At 28.1% G+C, this 24,995-nt stretch overlaps 1 protein-coding gene across 1 annotated transcript in view; it reads right to left on the bottom strand.

The window, feature by feature from the left end:
• Nucleotides 1–708: 708 nt before the first annotated feature.
• LOC113387711 (regulating synaptic membrane exocytosis protein 1) overlaps nucleotides 709–24,995 on the bottom strand; it is a 330,281-nt gene continuing 305,994 nt past the window's right edge. The window contains exons 11-19 of the mRNA XM_026625078.1: nucleotides 15,948–16,009; nucleotides 12,054–12,235; nucleotides 9,799–9,973; nucleotides 8,354–8,603; nucleotides 8,020–8,221; nucleotides 7,218–7,336; nucleotides 2,905–3,110; nucleotides 1,379–1,537; nucleotides 709–897 (exon numbers count right to left, since the gene is read on the bottom strand). Of these exons, the coding sequence (XP_026480863.1) occupies nucleotides 709–897; nucleotides 1,379–1,537; nucleotides 2,905–3,110; nucleotides 7,218–7,336; nucleotides 8,020–8,221; nucleotides 8,354–8,603; nucleotides 9,799–9,973; nucleotides 12,054–12,235; nucleotides 15,948–16,009 (1,544 nt within the window). The remainder of the gene's footprint in view (nucleotides 898–1,378; nucleotides 1,538–2,904; nucleotides 3,111–7,217; nucleotides 7,337–8,019; nucleotides 8,222–8,353; nucleotides 8,604–9,798; nucleotides 9,974–12,053; nucleotides 12,236–15,947; nucleotides 16,010–24,995) is intronic.

The following is a 24,995-nucleotide window of genomic DNA, read 5'->3' as shown; positions in this document are numbered from 1 at the left end:
AATATCTTATTTGGCCGAATACCAAATACTTGGAAATATTATATATTAGTAGCTGACCCGGCCAACGTTGTTTTGCCATAAAAAATATTTCTTGTAAAATAGGTTTAGTGAATCAATCAATATGAATTTTTTCGAGCAATCTGTCCTATTATGTTATAAGTGTTTTTTTACAAAGCATGTACAATTATATAACATAATTCTATTGATAGGCTTAATGTCGTTTTAGTTTTCTATCACTGATAATATTTTCACTCTAATTAATCCAATACAGTATCCAAATAAAACTAGCTTTGAATTGAATTATTGATTTTCTGCTTTCTGATTTCAATAATTTACTCTAGAGAAGTTAACAAATTGATAATCAAGAATTCGCTTACTCGGTGGCATCAAACGGAAATTCATATTCATAAATGGTTAAAAGAATGTAAATCATAGCACAATTCTTTTTTAGATTTGAATTCCTAAATCACGCTATAATTGCGGCAATTCAACATTCCACAATGCTAATTTTTGTATCGATAATGTAATTCGAATTGGCACATCACAACTGAACAACATAATTGCAGCTGCCTCTTATAATACTATAATCATTCTAATAATAATTTCTGGTTAAAACACCTTGTAGATTAACTACCCTTACATAAAATTCATTGGAATGTTTTCTTTGTCAGATACAAGTGTTTCATAGAGGTAAATGAAATCAGCACGTCATGGAGAATCATTTGAGTCAGAACCTAATGAATGAATTGGAAATAGAGGATACCATGATGCTGTATGCTGTGTCAATTCGAGTGTATCCAGACATAATTCAGCGCCTCCCAGACCTTGATTGTGATCAAATCCACTTGATTTCTGCCAAACCATGACTACTAAGGTACGCCCGATCACGTCACAGGCCTACGACGTTAGAATTTTTCTAGTCTTAATAATATATTTATTTCGATAGGTACTAATATTTTTAGATAAATCTCATAATCCAACAAAGCATTGAATTTTAAATTTCTTAATAAATGGTCATTATTGTATGGCTAATACTAATTTAAAGTGATGGATTAAATCGATTTATTATACTTTCAGAAAAAGTTTCCTTTATAGCACAGCCGTCAGTTAAAGCTGATACAAGAAAAATATATAATACAAATTTATCTTTGTATTATTGTGAAGTAACAAATTTAGCGCCTTAACAATGTTTATAGGCTACGAATCTACGATATTATATTGAACATTAAACTAAACTGTTATGTAGTTTATATTTAAAATTTTCTTAAACTCTACGTATATTACAGAATGCGCGCTAATGTATGGTTTTCTATAATTTGATATAAACATTTCACAAAGATTGAAAAAAAATTATATATATTAATATGTTGTGTTTTACCTGATATCGCAGAATTTGCTTATAGATTGGCTCAAAGGAATGACGAGCGACTCTCGTTTTTCGTTTCTGTAGCCAACGCTCTCCATCCCTTAAGTAACATTTTACGTAGGTGTCTGGAGGTTCGTTATCGTCAGAAGTTATATTTCTCGCGCCAATAACCTGCAATATAAAGAAAATTGCAATGTAAGAAACAAATGAAAAAGAAATAGCTTACTAACATATTGTATTAAATTCACTCTACACACTTTCATTGCGTGTCATCGATTTAAGATAAAATGGCTATAATGATAACCGAAACTATTCTAACATATGCTAGAGCGGGGCTTAAAGGTCTCGTAGGGCAAGGTATAGTAATCGCAAAAAAATCGAAAATGAAAATTTTTATATATCTTTACGTTTCAAAACCTTCTGAACATTTTGGCATACCTTAGAAAAAACGGATGTATGTGTGTGTGTGTGTGCGTGTGTGTATGTATGTGTGGATACAAATTTTCGTCGAGGATTTCGGTTGACGATTCGATTCGTATTGATAAGGACACGTGCTGATTAGTGTTTGGCGAAGGCAGGTCTAGCCGTTCCTAAGATACGGGGCAAAAAGTGCCAAAAACGGTAACTCAGTTTTTAAGAGAACGTAGCGTCCGATTTGAATAATTCAAGAAACATTTTACTTGTATTGACAAGATGAAGAATGGATCAAATTTTCATGAAGGCAGGTCTAGCGGTTTCGGAGATCTAATGAAAAAAGTAAAAAAAAAATGCCATTCGGCGGTTAAAAATGATCATTAGACATATGCACATTAAATTATCAAATATTTTATAAAGATTTTAACAATAAGTATCAATGCTTATGCGACGCGGCACTTGCGCGCTTTGACATTTCGTCTCTATGCAGTTCAAGCAGTACGATTGCTTTGAAAAAAAGTTCAGAATTTCCAAAATATGTCAAAATGAAGAAAACATTTATCTTTTCAAAAAAATTTTGTTTTCAAACAAAATTTTTTTTTCAAAAAAAAGTAATTTTTTGTCAAATTTATAGTTTCTCAAAAATCCAATTTTTTTGAAGTAAAATTTTTTCAAAAATGTTAATCTGTTTATGAATATTTCTGAGAAAATACTAGATCGACGCAATATACGTTGTTATCTCTGTGTTATTCGTTGTGATATAATTTGCTCGGTTTTCACAATATAATTGCTCAAATTCAAATTGGATCTTTATGCTGCATCTCTTATTCAAACGTAAAAGCCTCTTTAAAATATAATGAACTTGAAAAAAAATATTATTATTGGGAGAAGTATTTTAAGGAGAATTTGTAATTTAAATTTCAATGTTATTGTATGAAAGTATTGTGAATTATGAAATAAAGTAAACAATATTATAAATATAATGTTAAGATAATAAATCATTTATGTATTACTATAAAGCTGCCACTTCTCCATGATGAGGATATTCTTCAATCACATCATACTGGTTAATAGAAACAGAATTAGAATTTTAGTGAATTTGATATTCAAAATCAAAGACAAACCTCAACTTCCAAAATTCCCTTTGTCATCAAGAGACCCAATTTTAATTCACCGTATTTGGCATAGCATACACGTCCTGTTTTGGGTTGAACTTGCCCTGGTCCCAGTTGTGCAGGTACCCTACCCGAAGAATTTTCATCATCGCTAGTAGGAGATTGTACGCGTTCTTTTATGTCTATCACACTCTCTTTTCTTGCCCGACTTGATCCTTTTTTATAGAACAAATTATTAAAGATTGGTTTTAACATCGATTTAACTAATATTTAATGTACATTTCAATAAACGATTTTTGAGTTATAACCAAATTGATGAAATTCGAGCAAGTCTCATTTGAAAAATTAATGTTAATAAAATATTTAAAACATTATAACATATATTTTCCCATATATGAATAATAATAAAATTTAGTTGCAAACATCAGTTTCATAAAGGTTTTATGCCAATGATGGTTAAAAAACCGTAATTCATTTTATATTTTATGGAACACCGAATTAATAACATTAAGGTGACCATACGTCCCGGTTTGGCCGGGACTGTGCCGGACTTCCAGATTGTGTCCCGGATTTGAGTTTTTCAAAAAAGCAATATTTGACTTGGTTTTAGTCCCGGATTGCCTGGGTTTTCTGAATGTATAGGTTTCAATTTAATCTACGCAATTACTTGATAATAAATTCACAACTACATATCAAATATATGAAAACGTTATAAAACAGGTATGCTTATAAGCAGGGTCGGTCCAACTTTGAATGCAAAAAATACATGCGAAAAATTGCGGGCGCACGCCTTATGGAACGCCAAAGCGAGATATGGATATGAAATTTCTAGTATAGTTTTTTCAATATTATTCAAGAAATATATAATTATTTTGCATGTTTTACTAATCTTTGAACAATATTTATAAAATACGTCCAAAATGGAACTTAAAAACAACGATCTTATACACGATGGGAAACTAAAGATGAATACGATATCAATTAGGAGTAGTTTACGATGCAATTTTGGATATTTTAAATAATGAAAAATTAAATTGAAATAATCCAACATGAAGTACCAGTGCTATGTTTACTAATGAAAGGCTATTTTCTTTTATCTCTATGATATGCTCAATAAAATGAATCGCATAAAATCCCCAAAGTAAATAAATAAAATGTTTCAAAACCCAAATATTAATATTACGCATGCGTTAGAAATAATTGAAAAATTAATAATATTCTTCAAGCAATAAATAACATATAGAAATTTTGGATGTGGTAAAAAGTTTGGGTTGAAAATAAAACATTTAAAAATAGTTCGGTAGTGCGACAACGATAGAAGACACAAAAATTTGATCATAAGCACCCGCGCATATTTTAAATAATTTTAAAATCAATGTATTTTTGCGGTTTTAGTTTACATATATCTAATTTTTTGTGTACTGAATCCAGAATTATTAAAAAATATTTTAAAAAATTAATGTAAATTTTTGTATTTTTTAATGATAAACTATTAAAACAGTTAAAATAATATAGGGGGGGGGGTAGCAATAAAAAATTAATGGCATGCGGGCGCTGAGGACCCTGAAACCGGCCCTGCTTATATGAATTATATATTATGAATGAGAAAATAGCTGAATAAAAAATTACAAAGGCAAGTCAAAATAGCACGTCAGATTTTTAACTTTTATTTTGAATTTTACGACAATAACCACAAATTATGAAAACGAACTTTTTGACTTCCTAGCACAAATGCTAATTAAATTACGTTAATTAAATTTAGTTAATTATGAACAAAATTGAACACAATTTCATACATGGCTTAAAAGCCTCGAATTCTATTTTATCTTTAAATAGTATTTGTTATTTTAAATCATATTTAATTTTTTTAGCATAAAGACTCCCTTTCCCGCTTCCATCCCGGCTTACCGTAATTATAAGTCGTCGTCCTGGTTTTAGCATAAAAAATATGGTCACCTTATAAATAGTATATTCATTATTTATTTAGAATAATTTAGGTATAAATGTAAAATTATTACAACTCAGACTTGCATTTTTTCAACTAGAAGTAAATTTAATGTATAATTGTTTTTTTCTTCATAACAATGCCTCTCGTTTTCGAAGTTCTGTTGGCTATAATTTACCAAAGCGATGACATTTTTTTGAGAGTGAAGGATTTTTTTCCAGTCCCAAAAAAATATTTCATAGGTATGCTAGTACAAAATCTAGTCTATATTTTATTCTTTATTTTTATGGTTGTTAAATATTATAATTTTATAACTTCTTATAAAAGATGTATGACAAATATATTTTATTCATTACAAAAACACAAAGGTGCAAAGCACATTGACAAACATTATATGTATGAAACCACGTGTCACATTGAAAATAATCGTTAATATTCGATGAACATAATGATTGCATACTGAAACATACACAAGAAAAATACACTCAAGATTGAACAAAAACACAGAAACATAAAACAAACTGGTAGAGCAGGATATGAAAATGGATTATGATATAATGTGAACTTTTTAAAATATCACTAAGAGTACGCTCATAACTGATTTTGTCATTTATACGAAATATGTTTTTAATATCAAATAAGTTATTAATAAATGAGTCTATATAATTAATATTAACTAAAAGTTAGTAGTTAATAAGTTAAGTTGAATATTTTATTGTAGATAGTTGACCAATACCACTACTTAGGGAAACAGTATCTGGTGGTTCTGGTGACATTATATAAACAAACATTTTTTTGAGAAAATTTCAGAAATTTTACTTCAAATAAAATAATACATAGCAGCTTTTTTAAGTTGCAGAAATTAACTGATCATAGCATTACTTATTCAATTTAATGACAATGCGTTGAAATAGTTCTTTAAGTAAATTCTACAATACAATCAAAATGGACTAGTTAAAATATTGAATTTTTTATATATATTTTGTTTAAATAATTCGATTTTTTTTTCAATATACATATTCGTTTAAAATAATTGGCATAAGTTCATAGCCATACCAAATAGACCATTTTCAGAGCCATTCACTCAAGGTATTGCCGAACGATAAAAAATAAGCGAGAATCGTATCTGGACTTGCTTGATAAAATTTAAAATTATAAATTATGATTAATTATAATTTAATAATTTTTAATCATTAATATGAGATTTTTAACATTTTAACTAAAAAATTGATTTTAAAAGCTTGCATAAAGAGAATTTTCTTAGTTGTATTTGCAAATGATGTAACAATTTATTCATTCTAATTTAAATACAGAATCGTAAAATTATTGATTATAATATGTGTTGATTATAGAAAATTCTATAGATATCGGATAATTTGATATACGTATATCAAATACTCTATCAAAGTCTCAGAGTAAATATTTTTAGCTCATTTTCCGCAATATGTACAAAAATCAAACTCCATGTTTTCCAACTATTACAAATGATCAGAATCGTAAGGATAAAAAATTTCAATTAAAAATAATGGCAATAATAGTAAAATTACAAAAATGAATATCTGCACCAATGAAGAAGTCATTGCTAAAAAGTAATGCAATTAACTTGTATAAAAAAATACCAGTTTAGATTGTATAAATCAAATAAATTTTGCACTATGATGTATACGTTTCGTTCGTTATCATTTTATGTTTAATCACTTTTGTATCAACCTATTCTAGTCACAACCAGATCCAGTTTCCACTTCTAGCTAATAACTGAATTATACGCTTAATATGATATATTGTCTATTATAAGTCCATTTTTATGTTAGATAAAAAATTGCTAAAATAGAATAAAGTAACGAATTAGTTCAAAACAAATTTTCTATATCTATAGATCTAAATTTTCTAATTATATGTATACCTAGTTACCCAATAAAACTATATTAATAAAATGTTCAAAGCTTAAGTTCACAATATATTATTTATTATATACATAGAGCATAGGACAAATAAAAAAGCAATGATTTCACATGAGACGTGAAATTTTTTTGAGGATAATTATCTTACCGAGTGACCAGAAGAAAGGTGGAAGCTAGAGATCAGCGTCTGAAGGGTTTCAAAACATATTAGAAGGAAGATATTAACTCAAAATATATCAATAAAATAGAAAGAATTTACTAGTTTTAGGAAAGTGGTTTTAAAAACATTTTTAAATTTGATAAAAAACATAATTAATATTTTATGTAAATATATAAGCAAGCTAATGTAGAAATTCAGTATAATTGTAACTCTTTTCGCAACTTCATGTTTTTACCTGTTTGCCAATTACGATACATATTTTTTAATTAAATATAGAAATCTAAATGCTAATAAAAAGTGTTCAATATAAACTTACTGCGAGAGGCCCTTTTATTAGCAGAGAAACTCATAGTTCTACCCAATTCCCCTTTTACAGCTTTTAGAGATCGTAATATTTCATCGGGATCTCTTAAAACTCTGGCACATGATGATCTTCTGCAATGTTAAATGGATTACTTACTAAACTTGTCGTAATATTTAGGGGAATACCAAATACAGACAAAATTACACAGTGGCCTTATTTAAAATTTGTTGCAAAACCATGCAAAACCTTCTTTTGCCGTTTTTAGCTTGACGAAGGTTTGGGCTTATGCTTAATATGCTGATACCCCAAAGAGCACCATACGATTTAATCATGAACTGTTTTCTTATAAATTAGTTTCTCAGTATGTCCTTACTCCGTACTATATGGTCATATAGTTTTTATAATTAGTTGCATTTTTCCTTAATAAATATGTTATTATACTTTTTATTTTATAAAGATTATTCTACAGTTAGTCCATGTCTCTAATATGAGTAAAAACGATTACATCGATTGTGATATAATTAAATAAATGATTAACACCAAGAAACAAAAAACCATGTTATTTTGTCCATACTTCTCCTACTTATTGAGTTTAAGTAGTATTTTGCCTTAAAACAAAATTATATCTAAATTAATAAAGTTAATGGAACTTAATTGAAAATTAGTTTAAGATTTAATGAACAGTTTTAGCTGACAACAGCTTAATGTAATGTATGAATTATTAATAGTGAATAATTTATATAAAATAATATTGTTTACTAAACATTATAACGAAAGACAACGATATAATCTCGAACAAAAATTAAGGACTAACCTGCGATCTCTGCAATAGGTAGCGGGAGAAGCTGGTTCAGACGGTTCGGCTGAATGTGAACCGCCTGCGGCTGCCGCCTCTTTTTCTTGTTGTGATTGGAATGAGGACCTTCGTGATCCTGGCAAAGATCTAGAAAAGTCCTTGTTTAATTGATAGACCTCCACTTCGAGCGTCTCTGATTGAGAAGATCCTCGCCGTGAGCCTTAATAAAATTGATTTGATTGATAATTTATATATGACAAATAATCTGTTAATATGAAAAAATATTTTTAATATTAACAGTATGCAGATAAATAGCATGAAACATTATGGATTATGTAAATAATCTACAGACCTGCGACCCAAGCGTGATCAGGATGCAATAAAGACAAGCCGTCACCAATGCTATCACCATCACTATCTAGTGAACGTTGTCCAGCAAACATAGGAGGACGTTGGGCACCCATCAATTGGCCGCCTACAAGAGATGGCCTCGGAGACGTTGAATGGCCGTTTCTGATAAATGGTCCACCGCGTAAACCACGCGGGTCTTCCAATCTATACCATACAGCTCGATCGTCTAAGAAAGCTTTCTGTAAATCTACCTGTTTATATAAAACTTTCTTTAGATGAGAAGTAATTTTGCTATTTACCTAAATTTCAACCCTACTCAATATAATTTATTATGAAACTAGTAAGTATTTTACAACTTTATTATCTTGATTATGCACTTTAATACATTTTTTTTAAGAGAGAGCCATTCAAAGACGATACATTTAGAAAATTTTAAGTTCACATTCAAGCAAATAATTATAATTCTAGACAGATTGGAGCAGATGTGTTATTATTTATTACTTACGTCTACACTACAGTTTCCAAGCTTAAATAACTAAAGTGGACTACAATAGGTCAATACTTAAATGTTGTACTTAAAGACATAACTTTTAAACTGCATATGATTTTTTTTTCTAATTTTTTGACAATTTTTACAATCTATATTATCACTCCGTTTTGGCTTGACGGTGAATTTTGGGACATCCCATATATAGTTACATCCTTAATTCAAAATTTTCAATTTATCATAGATTAAAATACCATCTATTAATCAATTTTCTTTTTGTTGTTTCGTTTTGAGTTATTAGAACCATTATAACTACTAAATAGATATATTTCTTTAGAATCAGATAAAAATAAAATTGCATACGAATTATGAAGAGATGGCGTAATTACCGTTTGCATATAATAAATGAACTCAATTTACCGTAGATATACTTGGAATGACTATAAATTTCTAAAATTAATTACTGATTTTTTGAGAGAGCTTAACGTTGAATTTCACAATAATCATTCTTTACAAATATAGAAGACATTTTAAAATTGGTCACAATATTTTGAGAAAATGAAACATTCCCAAATCTGAATAAAATATATATTTCAAGTATATTTCAAGTTGTTAATTCTTTAGTTTTATTTAAACTTAAAACCATTATTATAAAATTTAGAAACAATTATAGAAAGAACTGTTGTCATAAAATGTAACTAATTTGAAATATTAAAATGATAGTTTGTGTCAAAGAATCAGGTAAAGTAAGCCATTAACAACATTAATTTGTAAATTTGCTTCATATATTGTTAATCATATGAAGCAAATTTACAAAATGTGATTAGTCGAAATGATACAGTTGTGAAAAATAATAAAACTTTCAATTTTGTTTATTTTCAATGTTAATTTCAATTAATGTGCAAAATGACAAAGATTTTGGTTCATTTCTAATATAACTTATTTCTAATATAACTTACTGTACATTCTCCGAGAAATATCGGGTCCACCTGTGGACACAGATCATATAAAGTAACTTCTATACTTCGATCCATTAGTTCTTCTCCTGGGATTCCAGTGAAACTCAAAGTTGCATTCCAAATTGGATTTTGGCTTGCAGGTGCAACTTCGGTTTGGGCCACATGACCGTCGCCACTGAAAAAAAAACATAATGCATGAATACAAATATATAAACATCAATTGAAATGTTAAAAGAATGAAAGAATATAGCACGCACAATAATTTTTGTGTAATTTTATACCAACAACTATTTCATTATCATTGATGTCAAATACTTCAAAAGCATAATAAAAACAGAACGTTAAAAGAGTGCGATAGGGAGTCTTTTAATAATGGATTACATTTATGGAAAATTCTAAATTTGTTTCAATTATTTATTGAATATTTTCCTTTTATACAGACAAATATAAAGTAGGAGAATAAGATGAAGGCAATTTAAATTATTCAATTGTGTCGCTATGTGCCGCCACTAAATTAAATAAGACGAGAAATAAACCAAAGTAAATAGTTCTGTATAAAAGTAGTAAAACAGTAAAAATTTATCATAAGCTTAAAGTATTACTTCATTATTAGAAAACAGTTTAAATTTTTCATAAAATTATTCACGCATTTTGGTCAATTAACTACATAATAGGTTTTCTTAAAAAATATTTGTACATGCATTAAATTATTTACTTTTAGTGTTATATATAATTCCAAATTCCAATATTGAAGTTTTTAAATGAACAACATAGTTTCATATTATTTTGTTTTTTCTGAGTTTTGTAAAATAGGTAAAATATAAAAATATTGTCGAACATGAGATACTACGAACTCATAGATGGCACAACCTTTTCACGATTGAAGATAATTGTGTAATTAACTCGAAATTGAAATCGGCAGGTAAAAAAGTTGATTTGTTCAAAAAATTGAATTCATTTGAATTCATAAATGTGAATTTCCAAACAAAAACTATCTATGAATATAAAGTTCTTTTAACTATTTTCTATAAATAATCATTAGCTCATTAAATGTTAAATATTCAAATAGTTGAATGAAGAGAGTTTTAAATTATTTCATATTTCCACTGTCTTACAATTAGTTTTCTCATATTAGTTCTCATAATTGAAAAACTTATAAATATACTAATACATATATATTATAGGTCTTTTATATCGTATTAAATTATACTTTTCGGTAAATTAATTCGGAGTGGTGCATTGATTGTTGATAATATAATAATTATTTTTTAATGCCATAGAAGAAAATTCAAACTACTATGAGCTATGGTATTGTAGTATTTTAAAGTAAACTCATTTTAGAAATTGTTTTGTGAGTATTGAAATAAGCTCATTTTAGTAATTGTAATCTGATTGTTTTGATGTATTTGAACAAAAAAAACGAATGTGAAACTTTATATGAATCTTTACGATTTAAGAATGTTTTGAGAAATGGATGCATGTATGTGCGTGTGAGTATGCATATTTGGATATAATTTTTTGTCCACGATTCCGCGAACACGAATCAACTGATTTGAATGATTAAAATAACATTCGATTCTGATGGGGAAGTGATTACTTTTTAACATAGGCAGGTCCAGCCGTAAAAACTTTTTACGGGGTTAAAAGTGTCAAAAATATCAGTTTTGAGAGGACGAAGCGACTGATTTGAATGATTGAAAAAACATATAACTTGTATGGACATTATAACCAATTGGTTAAATTTTTAGAAAAAAGGTCCAGCAATTTTGGAGATTTTTTGGAGATAAAGTGAAAAAAATGCGATTTGAGGGTAAACAATGATCATTAGACATATGCGTATCAAATTATAAAATATTTTATAGAGATTTTAATAATTAGTACAAATTATGTTTACATTTATATGGGTTCCGTACTAATATTTGTATCGTTTAATCGTTAGACTGCAACGCGGCGTTACGCGCTTTGATATTTTGTCTCTAAGACAGGTACTCAGCGCAATATTTAAAAAAAAATCATAATTAAAAAAAAAATGATGCATTTAAAAAATCCAGCAATTTGCCTGAAATCACGATGCCATTCACACCTAGTTAATTAAATAATTAAGCAGCTCAACAGTCTTCGCATATCAAGTTAATTTCCTTTCATATCTGTTCTGTGATTAGCAGTAAAAATTTTATAAATTAGACCTATAATCAGTTTACAATCGTAATAATGCTTTTAGATTTGAATACTTGAAAACGATATCGTAAACTTACGTAGCTGGCATTATGCGTAGCTTAGCATATGCCTCCGGTAACGAACCATGACCCAAGGTGTCGTCTCGGACCGCCAAGTCGTCTGCAGCCATCATTGAAACTACCAGCTCTCGTCTTTCTTCATGGTACCATACTTGCAATTGGGCACGGCCAGATACTTGTTTTTCCCTTGCTATTTGCTCCTGCATAATTCAATTTTAGCATAGGATATATTCGCTTTTGATTACATGAGATATCAAGTAAATTTTATATAACATTAAAAAACTGAAAACTTAGCAGAGTAGAAACACGCATTAATTCATTATATGTATATTAGAAAAATATAATACACAATCTAATGAATAAACACATTTAACTCTTAAATACATCATAAAAGTTATCATCCGCACGAAAGTTCAAAAGCTTTAAACAAAAGATAGAAATATTAAATAGTTTATTAAAAATTTATTACAAATTTTCTATGACATATCATGTATATATTTGGAGAAATGGAGTAAAATGCACAATCATATAAGTAAATCCAAGTGCATAAACATATCATGCAAACCAACATCTAAGAAATGGAAATAAGAATTTCAAACTGCATGCAAATATTGTCATAGATTAATATAAAATATTTTTTGCAGTTAAAAAATAACGTATATAAGTAAATATTTAGTGAATATTTATATAATTAATTAGATAGTAATAATATCACAATATTGTAAATCAGTCGGACTGTTATTTGAACTAGAACTTCTTGATACTTTGATTATAGTCTGAATAATAATCAAGAGTCGATTAATATATATTTTAAAAGCGCACGAAACAGGAAGTTTTATTGATTTATTTAGTATAATTATTATATCCTCTTTGTAAAAATAACACAAAATAATTATTGCATTATTTTTACAACTGCAATCGGTTCTTCAACAGCTTCATGTACATGTGTCTGTATAGTACATTGTACATTTAAGCATAACAATTAATATTCAACACAACATTTAACATTTAGAGTAAAAGTTTTTAAGATTCAGACATAACAAGACATTCCTCAGAGCTAATATCGTGCCAGCTGGGACAATGCATCACACGGAAATATAAAGGAAATATTTTAAATATTAATAAAACTTATAGAGCAAAATTGTATTTAATCTGCTTAGTTCTAAGAGGGAAGGATGATATTACAAAAAAAAACTAATTTAAAAAATTAGCAGATCAAACCACAGACAGGGCAGTGTAGACTAAAAGTGCTAATTATCTGAATGCTTTAAAAAATTTAAGCAAGCAAATTTAAAAAAAAAAGTACTAACTTGTTTTGAACATTAAAACCTGAACTGCCAGTAGTGAAGCTCTCAATAAAAACACACACTTGAGCATTATGAGGATAAATGAGGTAAAAATCAAGGTTTTCATATAATAATTTTTGTAACAATGTCATAAATAAACATATAAATATTTTAATATGTTTTATTAGAAGAAAGTTTTAACTATTATCACAAGTACATTAGTGTATAGGCATAGCTGTTGCTGATATATGAAATAATAATATTTCACCTTAAAGTTTATTGTATACTATATTATATAAAGTTTATTAATCGGGCAGCAGTGTCCCATCTGGCTTTGATGTATAAATGAAAATTTATAGAAAAACATAAATATTTAGATAGATCAAACTATAGATGAAAAAACACAGATTATAGAAGTAGAAGGAACAACATTTTATATATATCATATAAATATCTAACGATTATAAATATCTAATACATTAATTGATTATACCATCAAACACTTAATAACGAATATATTTGTTGTTTATACTTATTTATTCAATATACTCATATATTACGGATTGTCACAGGCAATTCTTGTATATAGTATATTGAAATACGTAGGTGCGATTCAGCGCACTCATTGCAAATAGTTAAAAGATTACCGGAAGAACAAAAAATGTTTGCATTAATTTAAACCCAAAATGTCATTTATATTTTGTGTAGTTTAATGCAATAAAATGAAATAATAATCTCTATAAAAATATCGAAATATAGAAATGTAGCAGGCATATGCTATATACAAGAACTTCGTATCCTGCTTAACACTTAAACTAGTTTTAACAATTACACCATTATTGATATATTATACTGATAAGTATAATTTTGGTTTCACAAATTTAAGCTATGAAAGGAAGATTTGATCGTCATATGTTGTCGACATTTTTATTCAAGAACAGTCAAGGCAGCGTACAAGTAACTTTAACGCAAGATGAACCAACAATAAGATATCAAAATTTATTCAACTAGTAATATTTTATTATTGAAATCTTTGCCGAGTACTATTTCTGTTTTTATTGAAAAACTAATACTATAATTATAAATAAAATAATTTTAAATAAGATTAGTCAGTCAGTTTAGCGAAATACATCAGAAAAAAAATCAGAGGAATGCAACCAAGTGTGAAATATCATTATAATTTAGAAAAACTTTATTACCGTTCAACAAAAAACCGCAATCATATTGTATTCATAATCATCTGAAAACATATTATTATATATTAAAGTTACAGCATTCTTGAAATATTTTTTCATTGGAAGAAAAAAGCAAAAACTATGGAAAGAATTATTTTGCAATCTCGACACATAATTTTTGCTGAGAAATGTAGCAGGCATATAAAAAATATTAGAAAAAGTTGATATAATAAAGTCATACTATAAAAACAAAACTTTCTTGTTTCTAGTTTACTGGAAAATGTATTTGTTTGTTATAGATAAGCAAAACTAATTTCAAATAAAACATTTACCATATCAGTATCCACACATTTCATAATGTTATTTGAATTATCGAACAAGATAGTTTACACGATCTAAATCAAATGAAAACCTTATTATTAAAACGCATAGAACTTTACTTCCAAAGTTAAAATTATTTGATTACTGATATATCATGACAAAATTTGAATTATTTATTATGCTTAAAAAAAATCCCATATTTGGATGCATTCCTCCAAAACATGCTTTTGTAGATTTTTTAGTAGAATTTTATGGAAATGATAAAAATTAGTTTATATGAGAAATAATAATAGTATAATAATAATAATAGGTACAATATAATGATACTAATTTGTGTCAAATAGTTAATTCGATATAATAATCAAAAATAAAAAAAAACATAATATACTAAGTTCAAAAAATAAATTTCTATGTTACATGCACTTAACAATGTTACATTTCTAAATATTCTTTACTTATTTTGAACAAATACCCTTTTTTGTTAAAAATAGAATTTGATTGTTCACTTTTACTATACGTAAACATTCTAAATACACGCTATAAAAAGTAAATCTTCTCAATTACTATAGTATTATAAGAAGTCTTACTAAAATTCGATGAGTATTAATTGAAAAATAAAATTTATTTATAAAACACGCATTTTTTCAATTTCAAAACGGAGTGGCAAAACAAGTTAATAATGAAATCTATCTACTATATATTATACGTTTTAAAGAAAATAAAAATATAATTACATAAATGACGAAAACAAATGTAGTAATAGATATTCGTTCATAGATTCGAAATTTCTTCCCACACTAGATACCATTATTTGTTGAAGAAACTAATAAAAGTATCCTGTGTCAAAATGATTGATTTATTTTAGGCAATATCTTGCCAAAAATTTAACCTATATGCAAATATATATGCAAATAGGTATTATTAATTCATGCTTCATTTTATATAAATAGTCCAGTAATAAGTTTAAACTAAATTAATTATTTCATTGAATTGTTGATTTCAAACTAAAAAGCGATAGTTTGTGAAAGAAATCGAATCTCTGAACATAGAAAAATTAAATTAAATATACAATATAAAAATTCAGTAGAAAACATTCAACGCAGACACAAGATGAATAACTCTATTTATACCGGTGTTTTTGGTAGTTTCCGCCTTGTAGGTGAAGTAGGAGATTTTCCTTCAGTTTCGCTCTCTATAAAAATGAAAACATGCTACAAAAAGTTTAAGTACTAGTATAATTTCATTATTTGGGTGATTATATATAATAGAAAATTTAGAATTACACAACATTTAATTTCACGTCATGAAATACGTGTGGTTGTTGCAAGTAAATGTTTTTGCATGCATGAAAGATAAAGGATGTATATTATATATGTATAATAATAATAATAATATATATATATATATACATATATATATATATATATACATTTACTATTATTTATTTTGTTCATATTACTTTGAACATTCATTATCATAATTGCTTTAGAAATATGTATGGCCAAACCAAGACTCGAAGTGTAAGTTATTCTAATAAAGACATTATTCTTCATTAAATTCTTTTTATTATTGGATGTCTGCCCAAAAACATTTCATCGTATGTCTTTCACCATCTGAAAAAATCTTACGCTTTCGATAGTATTTTCATAATACAAAATTGAAAAATTATAAGTATGCTTATATACATCACAAATATATCTGAAATAAAATTGAGCATCTCGCAAGGTTTGACTATTGGCTCATTGTCATTTGTTTTCTAAATTAACTACATTACACTTGTTCAACTGTTAAGGGGTTAGGGGTACTTGGAATTTTTGAAAAATCGAGTTTTTTGCATTTTCGTTAAATGTAATATCTTGAAAATTTCTCTGAAAATTTCAAGTTGATCCGATGATTACTTTTTGAGTTATTGGACTTTTACCAGCGCGCTGACGCTAGTGGAAAGCTCGATACTTAAACTCAAGATTATTCTGCCTTACCTCATGATGTTTTAGAAGCTTTTAAATCGATTTACGACGATCTCAGCAATGATAATTTACTTTCAAGATGTGTAGTTCAATATTGAATCCATAATCAGAAAAAAATTGAAAACTTCAACCAACTAGTGTGAAAAATATGCTCAAAAACCGTGAATACTAGTTTTACTATCGTACAAATTGCTGAATACATATACATAATCAATAATATTGATTATGGATACCCAAGGACCTAATTGTGGGTATAATTCCCATTGGTGTGCTAAAAAATTGGATGCTGCACTCGGCCAGAATGCTTTGTAGGCAATAGCAAATGGAAATTTTGGAAACTTTTGCAATGACTGATGAATTATTATATGGCCCAGAAATAGATGACTCGGTTAAAGTAATTCAATAATTCGTATTTCTGTACGTAAATGAAACTTTAAACGCGTTTTTCTCAAAACTATAGTTTTGAACTGGCGACAACTGTAACTCAAAAACCGCTTAGTAGATTTCAATGAAATTGTACAGCTTTTAGAATAAATCGGGCCTGATCGAAAGATTTTTATTTTTTTCTAAATTTAAATTTTTTAAGACCAATTAACTGTTGATTTTATCCCCAAAAATCTAGATTTTCTTTTTCTGATGCCGCCATTTTGTTAATTTTTGCAATAAAAGGCAAAGATCAGGCCCGGGATTATCTATTTATAAAACTTTTTTTTTTATTGATTTAGATGAATCTCCAAGGAGTTATGACCGTCATCGCCAGGACCGTTTTTTAAACTAGGTCAATAACAGCTATAACTTCGAAAATATTTTGTTTTTCTGAAATTTTTGTTACTTCAAGTCAAACCATTGTATTATAATGTCGCATTACTATTTTTGTAAAAAAAACATTGTTTAATAACAAAAAAAAATACTGAAAATTCTCATTTTTTCGTGCCTCTAAGTACCTCTAACCTTAAGTAGCTCTATATTTTGATAAACTCTCGTTTCGTTATTTGCATTTGTTGTAGTTTTATAGTTCATATGCATTGATATTAAGAAGAATTAGTGGTAAATTCTCTTTTTATATATTATTAAAATTATCTATTTAAAAATTATATATATATATATATATATATATATATATATATATATATTATTATATTTTAATCATTGGCTTTGTTCAAATAACTATGTTGTGTTATGCTACATACTTTTTACAATAAAAGTCATTATAAACCATGTTGGTTCTTATACCTATTGTTTTTTAACCAATTTTTATGCCGTTCTTGGGATGTCGACAGTTGTGGCACTCGCCTTTTTCTTGCATGATTTGATTACCTATATGTCTAATAGCTCGTATTTAAGGACAGTATTTTTATGTAGACAAGTGATCAAGTTAACATTTAATTTACTCTTCCCCCAGATAACTGGCAAATTCACAAGATTATGACTGATTTAAAAAAAGTGGTGCAACCATAATCACTCTCCCCTACAGCGCCAGCGTGTCGACAAGTACATATCGATTGATACATATATGCATTGTCCAATAACTATGGGCAACAGATTTCTGATGCAGATTATGTATCCCTCCGACACTAACAGTGTGAAATAGGTCCTCGTTTACCAAAATCAGCCAACCTTCAGCGAGAGTAAAATCCTAAATTACAGGATAATACTGCGACTAACTTAGTACACTGTAATAATAGCCAGGCTAGGAAATACATGTGTGACTAAATATCAGATAATATATACTCAATGCTTTCCTTTTCCGATAGTATATATTTTCGATAATAATTTTTAATAATAAGGTTACGGACTGTACATGGTAGCACATTCTGCACTAACGTGCAAAAATAGAATATTGTTGAGAAAGTTTGATCCACAAGTGAATATTCGTATAGCTATTAACTCTACATGTAATTACATGTATGTTAGACGTCAAAGTAATCCCTCAGGTTTGTAAATTGCGATCTTACGGTAATCAAATGGTAGTTATCGCCCCAGAATTGGGAGAATTACCAAGAGAGACAATAATCCTTATTTAGTTATATTAGCTTTTCCCGGCGTGAGTGTATAATCTACAGTCTACACTGTATATTGCAACATAAAACAGACTAAAGTGCAATTCATAAATATATCTTATTACTTGAATTTAAGAAAAGAACAAAATTTTATTGTTTGATAGATTTAGAAATAAATAAATTTAAATCATGAGTGTAATTTAGATAAAGAGTAATCTTAATGTAAAAAATTACAAATTTATTTAGAATTCAATTTTTGCCTTACGATTAATTATACAGTCTTTAAGTTTTAATCACGACGAGCCAATGTAATAAATAGAATTCGAATTAAAAATTGTGTTGACTACTTTTGTGCCAACTTTTTTCAAATTCTCTGCTATTAATGACAATGGTGTCATTATCTTTGACTGTAGTCATAAAAATTTCATACACGGTTACGGTTCCAAAATTTTAATGAACAAAAGTAATAAAAATTAAACACAATAACCTAAAAATGGTTACAATTTCACCAAAGCTGTAAGTTTTAATTGAAAGCTTATAACTTACAAATAATGTGAGATTTTTAACTTCCCGAAGGAGAAGTTTATGTTTTCATCAAAAAATCTGATTCGCTAATTTTATGTTTTCTCGACGTTTCAAGCCATTCTGAATCGAATGAGACCAAATTTGGAAAAAGTATGTGTGTGTGTGTGTGTGCGTGTGCACCAACAGATTTTTTGCCGTAAATCGCCGTTTTCTCAAAAACGGCTGGACCGATTTCAAAAATTTAAAAGCCATTCGATGTATCTCGATGAGGACTATTGTTTGTCAGTGCGACGATCGGCCAAACCGTTTCTTCGTAAATAGCAGAGAAGTGAAAACTCTTTCGTCCACGTTTTAGCCCGCAGTTATGAATCGATTTTGAAAATTCAAAAATCGTTCGAAAGATATTGGTTGGGAATCGTGCTGATTAGTTTTTGGTAGAGATCGGCCGGGCCGTTTTCTTGTAATAAAGTTTTTAAAAAAAAAATTTCGACGATTTTTATGATTATTTTTTTGACGGTAGATACCATAGTCTTCTATATCATACAAAAATATTACGGCCCTACGACAACAGGTTCAGCTTTAAAAATTCGTCAAAGTTTGCAAAAATTGGTATTGTTTTTTTGGCATTAAGTTAGACCTTTGATCGACGTTTTCTCAAAAACGCCTGAGCCGATTTGAGAAATTTAAAAGCTATTTGATGTATTTTGGTGAGGACTATCGTTTGTCAGTTTTGTGTGACGATCTGCCAAGCCGTTTCTTTGCAATTTGAAAAAAAGTGTTAAACTTTTCGTCCACATTTAAGCTCATCCTACCGAACCGATTTTGAAAAATCAAAAACTGTTCGAAAGATATCATTTGGGAATGATGCTAATTAAATTTAGGTGAAAATCTACCGAGCCGTTTTCTTGTAATTAACTGTTGAAAAAAAGTGTTAAATTTTCGTCCACATTTAAGCTCATCCTACCGAACCGATTTTAAAAAATCAAAAATTGTTCGAAAGATATTAGTTGGGAATGGTACTGATTAATTTTTGGTGAAAATCTACCGAGCCGTTTTCTTGTAATTAACTGTTGAAAAAAAGTGGTAAATTTTCGTCCACATTCAAGCTCATCCTACCGAACCGATTTTAAAAAATAAAAAACTGTTCGAAAAATATTAGTTGAGAATGGTTGAAATGTTAGTGGTGAAAATCTACCGAGCCATTTTCTTGTAATTACCTGTTGAACTTTTTTTAGCGATATACATCATGGTCTTATAGAACTTACTGTAATATTGCGGCCTTACGACAAGTAGGCCAAAAATTCGTCAAACTTTGCTAAAATTATTATCGTTTTTTTTTAAAGTAGGATTAATGAAGTATATTATTTACTCATTTTTTTCATTAAGTCGATTATTTACACATATCGGGAAGTTCATGTAACTTGCCTCAAGGCTAAATACCAAACCAACTAGTTTAATTTTTTTTCAAGATAGTTACAATCAATACTATCACCCCGTTCGAATTGACGTTGAGTTCTGGGACACGCTATATACATATATTATTTAAATTAAGCAACTAATCATAACTTCTGCCAAAGCATACGTAGTTTTTACGTAATTATAACCAAATTTATAAAAAGTAAGTTTTAAAATTTTCTTTCTGAGCATCAACGGATTTGAAGTTTTTCTTAACTTGGAAATCGTGCGGGTTTACTACAATTTGGACGTTCGTTTAGTTGCTAAAAGTTTTGTATTTCAGTTGAAACTTTGTCTTCTGAAGTTTCGGAATACTTTAATCCTTCACGAGAAATGGATAAAGACTTACAATTGTTTTGTTTAATTTTCATTCTTATACGATAACGGAAGAATTAAGCTACGAAGTGTAATTAAACTAGTCAAGCAAGAATTACAAATTCAAGATGTAACCAACGAAAACAAAATAAATAAAATATATATGTTATGTATATTTTTTAAGTAGCACCTAGAGATTGTTGACAAAATTTTATATTGTGCTAAAAACTTTTTCGTTGTAATTTGTATTGAAGCTAATATAAACAGTATCTAAAAATTGATTGAATTATATAAAAACATTATTTTTAATATAGCATAAATAATTCTACTAATTCTAAAGATACTTTCATTTCAATGTCAATCAAATGATTGAAGTAATAGATATCATAAACCTACAGCGGTTTAACAGTTTAATGAAATATTATTATTATTGGTTTACAATTTATTCCCTGAACCATTTCGGGATGCAAATTAGTTCAGGCTAAGTTATATTTCATACTTATTTATCTATGGTTACATTTCATTTATCAAATATAAAGCGTTGTGTTTAGAAAATAAACGAGTTTTATTATAGTTTCATAATTTTTTTTTACGATATATTCTTAATACATTCAGAACATTTACTATTTAACTATCGTTAAAATCAATAACTACTTGCGAAAACTTCATCAATTGTTGATAAAGAGACATTGATAATCTTATTCAGAAGTTGTTATATTTATTTATTTTTATGAAACATGAAATAAACTAAATAAATATATTTGAATTGAATATATAAAACATCATGTTTCAGACTGAATACAATAAGCATCAAAATACTATTGCACTTTAGAACGAGATTAGAGAAAATGATAAAAAAAATATATTTCATTTTGTTTGTTTATGTTATAAAAATAATACAACCTTCTGCCAAAATATTAGTAATTTAGCGCCATTTATATGTAATCAATGAAAATGTTGAATAACTTAAACAGTTTTCAATGAATTTTGATGAACCTTATTTTATTATCAAATTTAAAGCCTCACAATTTTTATTGCAGCTAGGTTAAAAAAAACAACGTCGATCCAATGACTCCCATCATTGTGCAAACAAAACTTTGCTCTTTGCATTGACCACATGTTGAGTAAAAGGCTCCCATGATTTGTTCAAAATTACTACTACAAAATATATTATTTATCATGCATTACTTTGTAAACAAAAACAATGAGCTCATCCGACCGTTAACCCACATAATTCTAAAATGATTGTAAAAGTGATTATAATTGGCAACGATACAGTACTTGTTAAAGGTACACACTAGGGAATGCTATACCGATGGAAAATTTTAATACCGGTATTTCGGTAATTTTTCAATTTAAAACCGGATAACCGGTAAATTACCGCCATTTTTATTATCTTAAACAAACGTAAATAAAATTGAATGTTACTAGTACAAATATAAAAAAATGTATATACAACTACAACTATATGCAACTAAGCAATAAAAACAATTAAACTAGCTGTAAGTGGAATTCTGTCTTAAGGCAATTATGGCATCGTGCCTTAAGTCAAATTGCTGGAACTTCCCGTACCGTAACGAAATGTTCGGGGAATACTGAATGTTTTCAAATAGATTATTATAAATATTGTAACATTGTCTAATATTTATAAGAATTATATAAACTGAATTGCAGAATTGAAATTATTTGTAAAGTATATTAGAACTATAGTCAGAATCTGAAATATTTTCGATATACAAAAAACTAAAAAAAAAAAAAAAAAATTGGAACAAATTTTTTTTCCAAAATCAATTATTTTGTTAAGGCAAGCAGAAAGTTTTTTGAATCATTTAAATCGGACGCTTAGTTCTCTCAAAAACTGCCATTTTTTACATATTTAGCTCCGTATCTTCAAAATGGCTGGGCCTGCCTTTACCAAAAACTAATAAACACTTCTCCCAATCATTACTAATTGAATGTTTTTTAGATCATTCTAATCGGATACTCCGTTCTCTCAAAAATTCGATTTCTATTTTCTGCACTCTTTGCTCCGTATCTCCGAAACGGCTGGACCTGCCTTTGCCAAAAACGAATCAGCTCTTTTCCCTATCAATAGGAATCGAATGTTTTTTGAACCATTCAAATCGGTTGATCCGTACGCCCGAAAACGTGGGCGAAAATTTTTTATGAAGTATGCCAAAATGTTCAGAAACCTTCAAAACGTCGAGAAATGTAAAAAATTTCAATTCCGATTTTTGGCCCATTACAATAACTTACCTTACGGGAAGTTAATAAAACAATAAGTTTATTTTTTTAATAATAATTTAACAACATTATATCCAATTTAATTAAATCATCATCATTATCGAGTATATTGAGTACTTTTTACCAAAATCAAACGTATGAGTAAGAAAGATAAAAACTCATAAAAGATCATATTACATTATTATAATAAACTGTACTGTCTGTATCCAATGTGTTAAATTAGCACAATCTCCAATATTTTTAAAAAAATAATTTTTCAACTCTAATTTAAGATCGGATACTTTGTCGAGATAAATAATAAGTTACTATAATTGTTGAGTATTGGTATTTAAAACAATGTGATGTTTCTATAGTATTTTCAAACTTCAGAATGTTTTCGAAAAATAATATTTTATAATTGTAATAAGAAGCAAAAATATTTAGTAATTATCATAATTTTTATGTATAAAGTTAGGAAAAAATAAAGATTACGCAGGTCTAATCTGTATGATATAAAATATTTTGGCGCAAATATCACTTAAAAAAACGTTATATTTTTACAAAAGATGAAACAAACATCATTATCTATCAGTCCAATTCCATTTATTGTAACACGATATGAAGCCCTTATTAAAGCAATAAACATTCAGTTTAATGACGAGTTGTGATAATATTTGACATTTATTTATCTTATAGAATCACTTAAAAATATAGCTATTTATGCGATTATGGTATTTAAAGATAAATTTGTTCCGAGAAATTTAAACTTTAGTGCATTATGTATCAAATAGCACTTATGTAATAATACCAAAAATACCGGTATTTTTGGGATAAATACCGGTAAAAATACCGCAGAAAAATCAGGCGGTTTACTGGTAATTCGGTATACCGGTATACCGGTATTGCATTCCCTAGTACACACTGTCGTTTACATTATATAACTAGATTCAGAAAATGAAAGATAAAACGGTGTTTACTATTGATAAAATAATACGCTGCGGCATTTTATCAAAAATAACATTTCTTTAAAATGATGCATATTTGCATACATACACACACACATGTATATACATACATATATATATATATATATATATATATATATATATATATATATACGAGGTGTGTTCAAAAAGTACCCGGAATTACTAATAATTAAATTTCGCGGGTCTGGAGTGTCTGATTGTCAAAATTTTTTTTTATTGTGTTGGTATACATGCCCCTAAAGTATGATGAAATTTTCAGCTATATTCACTGTTTACTTTGTCTGTGGTAGTCGCTAAGGTTCGACGTGTTTTTCTGAGCTCGGCGATTTTTACAATGGAAGAATTGAAAAGTCAAAGAATTTGTATTAAATTTTGCGTAAAAAATGAAATAAAGTGTTGCAAAGTGCAAAAATTCACCAGATATGGCTCCGTGTGACTTTTTCCTATTCCCAAAGTTGAAGAGACCTATGAAAGGACGGCGGTTTTCCTCGATTGAAGAAAATCGCTGAGAGTGCTCAAGGACATATCAAAAAGTGAATATCAAGGGTGCTTCGAAAATTGGAAAAAACACTGGCATAAGTGTATTATATCTGGGGGGGACTACTTTGAAGGGGACCACATTAATGTAGACGAATAAATAAATATTTTTTTGAAAAAACGAAAATTCCGGGTACTTTTTGAACAGACCTCGTATGTATATATATATA

Source organism: Ctenocephalides felis, unplaced genomic scaffold (genome assembly GCF_003426905.1).
Source record: "Ctenocephalides felis isolate EL2017-DRISC unplaced genomic scaffold, ASM342690v1 CF-g0.4_SCAFFOLD_03572, whole genome shotgun sequence".
NCBI lineage: Eukaryota > Metazoa > Arthropoda > Insecta > Siphonaptera > Pulicidae > Ctenocephalides > Ctenocephalides felis.
The sequence above is the reverse complement of the archived record's forward strand: the minus strand, read 5'-3'. Positions and strand labels throughout refer to the sequence as shown.